Raw genomic sequence first — 8907 nt, 5'->3', positions numbered from 1 at the left:
TTTCTGTAATAAAATAACAATTTTATTTTTTCTCTTTTATTCCATGTCTTACATAAATGTCTGATTTAAAAATGTTATACATCTCCCATTCAGAGTAAAAGCCTCTGCATTATCTTCTGAAATAAACATTACTCATACAACAGTTTGTACTGAGACCCTTATAACTTTCCTATAATAGAGAAGAGGGAAAAATATTTAGTTTTTTATTCCCAAATACTTCACTTAAATTGTCAGATGTTGCCATACATAATATATTATCTTCCGTAACATATACATAAATAGTATTCTACAAAATCTTCACAATAGGAATGTAAACGGAATGAATGGCATTGCAGCAATTTTACATGGCAGTTTTTTGTGAATTTGATATCTAATGTTCTTTATACCCAGTAACTTATATAAAAGTCTCTTATTTGTTACACTAGAAAAATTCACAGTAATAAAAAAGATTCTATACAAAAACTAGGCGCTCTGTACATTTACTAAAATAATCATAGTTCATCCCGGGATGATGCATCGAGAGTAGTCTGGGGCGGCAATGCTTCTGTATTCTGGGCATCACTGTGTATCTGTTCTTGCTGCTTTGATTTTCCTGAGTACCTTCTGTCCCAGTCTGTAATTACTGTGTCATTGTCCCATATGGTAGATGTTTCAGTATCACTAATATATCCGGGTTGACCTGTGTAATGTGTAGGGTACACAAGCAACGGCTCAACGGAAAAGGCCTTCAAGTCTCGTGGTTCATAGTATTCTGTATACTTCTCTCTAAAAACAAAGAACAAAAAAAAAATTACAAGCATGCTAATAGATATTTACATTAAACAGGATCAATGCATACATTTGAGCACTATATTTTACTCCCAGGGTGTCAGTGTTGGACAGCTATCCAAATATCCCAACCTCCAAGATTTGGGCAGGAGGGCAGGAGGTAGTAGTATTGAGCTTCGATCAAAGGGATAAAGTGGATTAAAAGTTAAAATTCTACCAGTCTTACTGAATGTGTGTACCGGTAGGGAATTTGCAGGTTCTATACCCGTTTTAAATCTGTTTATCGTAGAACCTTGTTTGGGTACACTAATAGATTAAACTATTAAAAATTACAAAAATAGGCGGATTCTAGTGGATGTGTTAGAGGCACATATAATCCAAAATGTAAGTTCCAAAAAGTCATTCTTCTATGCCTGTAATATAACCTCACTGCAATACAGTTGATTATAGAATGAATCTGGGCTGATTTCACCAGTGTCTGTCACGTCCTTCCCAGGTTGCGGAGCTGCATATCTTGCTCTTGTTTCAATTTCCCTGTTTTGCTTCAATCCATTCCTGGATTTCCTTTTGCACTGTTCTGATCTCCCATTCCTTGCTTCTGCTTCAGCTCTTTGCTTTTGCTTTGTATCCTTTATAAGTTGTGCCCCTCCCGCGTGTTCTGTTTGTCTCAGTCGGCAGTCTAAAGGTATGTCTCAGTGCTATGTGTTTGGATTTCATGTTTGATTTGTTTCGTATCTTTGTCAGCAGGGATTAGCGTTAGGACCCACCGTCATTGGAGTACTTTGGCGTAGTGGTGGGCTAAGCATACTATGGCCATAAGATGTGACGGAATCTCCAATAGTTATCATACACTCCTAGGCTAGTTTCTGTATTTATGTGTGTCAGTCTGTCCTGTATCCCCGGCAGCGGGGTGTCCTGTCTTGTTCTCTGTTGTGCCCTGTGTTATGTATATCTTGTCTGGTGATGTTTATTCCTTGTCTTGTTCATTGTTGTGCTCAGTAACATGTATATCTTGTCTGGTTATGTTTCGTGCCTGGTCTCCCTGTCCCTTGCTTGTTATGAGTCTGCTATATTTCTCTGCTTAGCTTCCATACTTCCAGTCTGCAGCATCCTGCACATGAGTCTTGTGTGATGTCTCATGCCTGTTCCTGGGTGCCTGCAGGATTTCACTTTGTTCTGGACTACATCCGCTGCTATATCAGGGCTCTGGTGTTTGGCTGCACAACCCTAGATACTCAACACCCTGGTGAGTGCGGTCACCCTGCAACCAGGCCCTGTCCAACTCCACTACTGCACCGTAACTCCTGCGCACAATCTTTGGGCGTGCTGGGTCCTTTCAGTTATCCGTATGGACCCGGTTTCGTGACAGTGTCATGCTAGGCTGGCAACCAGCATCCCTTTACAGACAACCTGACAAAGGTACATCTATATTTACCCCCGCAGCCCCAACAGAGATTCATGCATGCTCCTCTGCTTAAATCTTAATGTGCGTGGGACATCAGTGAACAAGTAAGGTTAACGCGATAAGGCAAATGATATTGAACTGTCATATTTAACTAAAACAATATGAAGCTCGAGTGTACTTACACTGGGTGCTTATTATACATGACAGGGAGGAATTCATCCACTGGTAGCATTTTACTTAAGGGTTCCACTGAGACAAGTTTCTGGGCTCCCTGCCAGGAGATAGCATATCCCAGAGTCCAGTAGGAATAATCAGCCTCGACTAGGTTCATTACATTAGGGACAGCCTTTTCGGGACGTTCCACTTGCATTCTCTTTCGACCAATGTAACTGCAATGAAGAAGATATTTACATATTCAGCAAAGCAAACTTTCATTCCCCTCCTTACCCACATATTTATTTTGACTCACTCAGTTATTACCATCACAATGTTTAATCTATTTCATAAATGTTATCATTCAACCATTTCCCCCAAAACAATGCCCATCCTAATCCCTCATTTTTCACTCACATGATATAATAATCCATCATAGCAGTGTAATTATCAAATAGGCAAACGCAAACCCTGAGGGTAATCTGCCATAATCTAACAACTACAGATCAAACTATTTTATGATCCACCTCTGCATCTTAATGAAGAAAAGCACATGTGAACCACAAGTATACTCCCCACCATACAGTTTGTTCTGGTCTGGATAGACATTAGGTAGGAGGGCATCTAAAATACTGCAGATCATTGAGTAGAAAGACTCAAACTGCTGTTCTCTATGAAGAGCATGAACATTTGTATATCTGAATTTGACAAAAACTGGATGATTGTCAAGCGTGCTGGAACAACTTTCAATGGAAAAAGTGGAACTTTTAGACTAACACGTCTAGCAAAAGCAAATACTGCATTCTAAATTAAGAATCTTAATGGTCAAGCATTGTGGTGATAGTATCATGGTGTGAGGTTGTGTTGCTGCATTCGGAGCAGAAAAAACTTACCCTCATTAAACAAACCATGAATTCTACAAGAGAATGCAAAGCTTCTGTTCATTAGCTGGGTCATGCAGCTAGACAATGACCCAAAGTACACAAGAAAGACTACACCAGAATGGTTGAAGATAAAACAATAATCTTTTTGGGAAGACATAGTCCAGATCTAAACTCCATTCGAATGTTCTGGCAATGCAATACAGAAAATTTGACAGTGGCCTTTTCACACAACTGCATGCATATATTAGTCTTTACATATAGCTATCGCGTCAAAATACTTCACATATGCATACTTTCTCAACACCGGTTCCTGGCATGTGCCTAAAGTGGCATATTATAGCAGGCAGTGTTAAAAATACAGCCATGCCATGCCAGTCTACCAATAACCCATTAGCAGTTGCCAATCAGTCAACATCTTAGGCTACACAGGTTTAAATCCATAGAAGTACAGGCAGTTTTACTCCACATAAGGCTGGCACTTTTTGGTCCAAGGGCAAAGGAGGCAACAAGCCCACTATCTCCTGGCCAAACCCTCCCTGCATACGTAAGCATGTGTATGGATCCTGAGATATAGTTTAGGTTACAAATATGCTACTGTTCCATGTGTATACACATTCCCTTCTCTTTTTTTTTCTTAAAGTGTATTTATTTGAAGTCCGTAACCACTGGTATGTTTTTGCACTAATTTGCATATTTCCCAATTTCTGTTTTTGCAGTCTTAAGTAACGCCTCATTTGTGAAAAGAAGATTACATCCAGTTGTATGCAATTAAATGAGAATGTTCTGTAAAGGACATGTAATTGTCTCCCGTCTGCTTTTATTTTATAGTGTAATGTCTTTGGAATGTGGGAATGTTCATTAAAAAGAATACTTTTTGCACTTTTCTGGGTTTTTCTTGTGATCGGAGTCAAGAAATGTAAGGATCATGTGTTTTAAAAGGAAGGTCTACCCATAAAAACATAATTCACTTGCTCTTAATGATGCATAAACACAGAGGAGATCAAAGTTCAATTAAGCTAATTGCAGCGGATGTTGGAACATAGGTCCTACCACTCAAATATTTATATTGTACATTATTCTTTATCTACAATAAAATACAGCTAAAAACATGTCATTCGTAACATTTCCTGACAATACTATTCAAGGTACACATTTAACAAATCAATAGAAAGAGGGCATCTTGATTCCCAATCAAGTGTTGAAAATCTATTACAGGGTGTAGAAAACAAAATATTATTGACCTTCTGTTATTCACATGTAAAGAAAAGGCTGGTGGTACTAAATTATTTTATAAAAATATATGCTTACACATGTTGGTATTAACACCTTTTGGAGAAGTTAATAGTGAATAGTTAACATAGTGAATATGTCTGTTATCTACCGCAGACTTGATTTTCTCTGTACACTTTGAGAAAAAGTTATCAGCCCTATTAGTCCACCTTGGACTATAATAATTAATCCTATAACTCAATAAAACTATTAATTAACGTATAAGATAGCTTAATCGTATCAGGCAACGTATGGCTAATGTTTTGCTACACAGACAATCATGCTTATTTTTTTTCAGTGGCCTAAATTTAAATGAAATCTAAGCAGTGTTTCAAGGAGAATCACATCATATACACATACCATGAGCTGTCCCCTTTCATTCTGCAGCACAAGACCTTTGCTTGTGTTGCCAGCACAGTAGTGGCATATTCTACACCAAGGGAGGCAGATCCAGGGAACAATAGCCCTTCTGCCACATAACCAGGGTCAGATTGTGCTATTGATTGACCAGGCTGCCTGTAAACTCCTTTCTGTGTGGTCCAACTATATCGTGGAGGTTCATCTAGCACAGCCTTCATAACATCTTTTATCCATTACAATCACGTAAGATGGGGGGTTTTAATAAAACAAAAACATAGACTTTCCTTCTCTGTTTGCATATATTTGTTCACGGCTGCATAACCTATTGGCACTAGCATTGACAATAGTAATAATTTTTAACAATCTTCATAGAAACACAGAATTTGATGGCAAATAACTATTTTAACTGATGTAGAGACTCAGACTTTAATCAATCCTTGGTATTGTCTTAGATTTAGGATCGCCTTAAACCTGCCCCATGCATGTTTACATTCCCTCACTGTATTAGCATCTACTACTTCTGATAGGAGGATGTCCCATCATGTCCGTTTTAATCCAAAGCCCTTCCTTCCACCTTCCTCTAGCTTACCTTTCCTAGTGCCTCTCCTGCCCTTGGAAAATACTCCCTCTAGATTGTAAGCTTGTTGGGCAGGGTCCTCCTTACCTCTTGTTTCCGCAAGTCAAAATGTTATGTTAAATACATACCTGGGAACTCTTCTGGTTTCTTCCGAAGAATCCGGGTTGCAGGAGCAGAGTCGCGACGTGCCCCACTCCCCACCCATTTCTACTTTAAATGGTGGCGTTTGCCAAGATGTCAGCAGGAGCGCCTACTGATGTCTGCAGGATCGCCCACCGACACCTGGCCACGTCCTGCAAGGCTAGGCTCCGGGTTAGCTGGAGCCCACAAGTTGCCGGGTTTTGCTATGTCCTGTTTACCCATTGTATCCAATCTCCATTCTTTTATATCAGTGCTAGGTATTTGGAAGCTCACCTTTTGTAGTGTGTAAAAATATATATATATTTTTTTTTGATGCTAACCATAATCCCCATATCCCAATTCAACAAAAATAGAGAGCAGCTTTATAATATGGCAAAACTCAGTGTTTTATGAAATATACTTACATTAAGTCCCATTCTACTCCAGCTTCTTCAATGTCATTCATTACCTTCATTAATCTATTTTTAAATTGCAACTCAAATCGAACATCATCTTCAATAACAAGCGATTTTTCAAGACCTCTCTCTATCACCTGGAACAAAAATATACAACGTGATAAATCAGTTTGTTTTCCTGGAGAAATAGACAGGCTGTGGCAAAAGGGATGGGGGCAGGAAAGAGGAGTTTTGATATAATATAAAAATCCTCTGACATTAATCATTAGCCGACTACATCTAGTAGCAGTCTGACAGCTCCATTACTAAAGATGGGAACTCATACACTGTACAGACACAGAATAATATTATCAGAGGACAACAGACGTCTGGAGTTTAATGTATGCCCTCTAGTGCAAAATTACATAGAGCCAGCTACGCTACACCAAGAAAGTCAATGAATGGACCTTCATAACACATAATAAAGTGAAGTGCCTGAAACACAACTACAAATTCTCCTGACAACAGTGTCTTGTTTTGACTCCTGGTTAATTTTGGGCTTGGTAGAGTCCAAGCTGCAGAACAATTCTGCGGTGTCAATTCCCTCACTCAGGAGCTACAGACCGCTAGATTTTCACCTGAGAATTATTAACTTGGAGGCAGAATGGGGCAGAATTTTTTCTTAATCAATAGTTCTTTAGTTTATAGTCTTGCAGACCTAAATCATCTTCATTGTTTCGTGCATTTCAGTGATACAGTCTGTTTTTCCTCACGCCTGTACTTTGCACCTCCATTTATTGTAAAAAAAAAAAAACATTCCATATAATTAGTCAATGGAAAATAAGTTGATCTTGCTCCAGATGTAACAGTTGGATTTAAGGTCTTAGATGTAAAAAACTTTCTCTTAGGACTATACCTTTTTCCATCTGTGGCACTCAAGGCATGATTTTAGCAAACCTCATACATGAGTTAGGGTCCATGTCTTTTTAACCTCCATTGTCTCTTTGCCACAGTCAAGGATAAGTACTACCTTTGAACTGACATGTATTTTATACCTGACATAAGTACTTCCACACTATTTATTTTCTTATTTTCTAATTATATATTATATATATTATATTATATTTTCTTATTATGTGTACAGCACGTGTATAGTTAACAGAATTTCATGATCGAGGACAGTGAAATTAAAAAAGGCAGTCAACTAGAAAGAAATGTCAAAATACTAGTATGGCAAAAACATGTCAATTTACCTCTTTCCAGATATAATAATGGCTGAGGAAGCATCCAATTTCACCGCGTGTCAGTGTTCTTCCTGAGTACGGGTCATGATATCCTGGCACTACATTTATATTCATAACCTTTAACTGGCTTGCATTCAGAGCTCTAAAATGACATGACATCATACATTTTACAATATATAGATAACAGACCAACACATACATAAAAAAAATCCCATCTATTGTTACACTAAAAATATACTTCCCACTTAACCAATGTTCATACAACACTACCTGCACCTGGGCTATCCAGCTGCGGAACAGCTATCTGTCTAATTGTAGCACTCATTTCATACATTTCGGGTTCAACTACGCAGACCTGCCTTATTAAGAAAATTGGATTGCATTATATTATAGCTTTCTGTGGATAGTGTAACGCATAACTGATAATAGAGAGGCAATTATGCTCTAACTTAGAAGGGTATCTTTATATTCTTGAAAACCCAGAAAAAAGGTTAAAAAAAAATACACATTATGCACTATTAACCCCTTAATGACAAAGCCCGTATATGTCTCAACATGCATTGTTTTCAATGGGTTTAGGGACCGCCCATTGTCCTTAAGGGGTTAAAAATATTGTTCTATACATGTGCTTCCAAGCTGCCTTATACACTGTATTGAGCTTAAGTTGGGGAAATAAAGTTGAGTTGTTATTACTTACTTGCCATCAACAGCATCAAAGACCTTCACTTCAATCTCTTGTTCATAGAGACTTCGAAGCATACGAGCGCGACGATCTTGCCGACGTTTAAGATTGATCATAAAAATCTGGGGGGAGAGTACCAGAAATTCAACTTTCATAAAATACAATAGATAATATTGATAATATTGTATGTGCATTTAGTTATAGTATTTTCTAAATGTTCAGTTGAGAGAGAGAGAGAGAGAGAGAGAATACGACAAGAAGAACCATCTTAATGTACAGTACAGGATGTTAATTAAATACCCTAACTGTATAACCCTATGCCACAGATTTCAGTTTCCCTTAGTTAACCCCTTAAGGACAACGGGCGATCCCAAAACCCATTGAAAACAATGCATTTTGAGCTCATGCATGTACAGGCTTTGCCATTAAGGGGTTAAAATGGTCCCTTAAATAAATCCTAAACAATTACAATGGGGAAAAAAAACAACAATAATAATCTATATGCAGTTTTGATAATTACACATCCTCATAGTTTTTGGGCCAAAATACAAATGCAAAGATTGATTATTTTTATCTTAAAGAACAGTTTTCCATTTTGAAAACAAATGATGAAAAAAAGTGATATTAATAAATGTGTACATTTTCCAAGAAGTAAAGTGAGGCTGTCATACAATAATTATATTGGTTCCTTTTTTTTAGAGCGCAAGACGTTATATAAGTCACAACACTGACAACTGCTACTTATATAGATATATTTTGCACGTAGGGATATACTTTCTCCATTGGATGATGGATCAATTTCATTCCAACTTCATCTAGAAAAATGATATGGTGCTTAAAGAGGCCTGCCATTTTCCAGATGAAATTGATGACACACACACAAAAATCTGGACACAAAATCTAGACACACACAAAGACAAAGTTATTTGCTTTTATTTTTAGTATTGGTATTATTTTGGTATAAAAGGGAAAGAAAATGCATTAACCAGCAGATAAATAAGATAACTCTTCCACAAAGTCAAATATCTAAAGTGAGAATATTTACAGAAT

General features: G+C 37.6%; 1 protein-coding gene across 1 annotated transcript in view; it reads right to left on the bottom strand.

Moving 5' to 3' along the window:
• Window positions 1-8907, bottom strand: part of COLGALT2 (collagen beta(1-O)galactosyltransferase 2) — a 45533-nt gene continuing 36626 nt past the window's right edge. Inside the window, exons 8-12 of the mRNA XM_053469677.1 lie at window positions 7873-7979; window positions 7185-7317; window positions 5962-6089; window positions 2356-2562; window positions 1-765 (exon numbers count right to left, since the gene is read on the bottom strand). Of these exons, the coding sequence (XP_053325652.1) occupies window positions 492-765; window positions 2356-2562; window positions 5962-6089; window positions 7185-7317; window positions 7873-7979 (849 nt within the window). The 3' untranslated portion in view covers window positions 1-491. The remainder of the gene's footprint in view (window positions 766-2355; window positions 2563-5961; window positions 6090-7184; window positions 7318-7872; window positions 7980-8907) is intronic.

This window comes from Spea bombifrons, chromosome 6 (genome assembly GCF_027358695.1).
Source record: "Spea bombifrons isolate aSpeBom1 chromosome 6, aSpeBom1.2.pri, whole genome shotgun sequence".
Lineage (NCBI taxonomy): Eukaryota > Metazoa > Chordata > Amphibia > Anura > Pelobatidae > Spea > Spea bombifrons.
The sequence above is the reverse complement of the archived record's forward strand: the minus strand, read 5'-3'. Positions and strand labels throughout refer to the sequence as shown.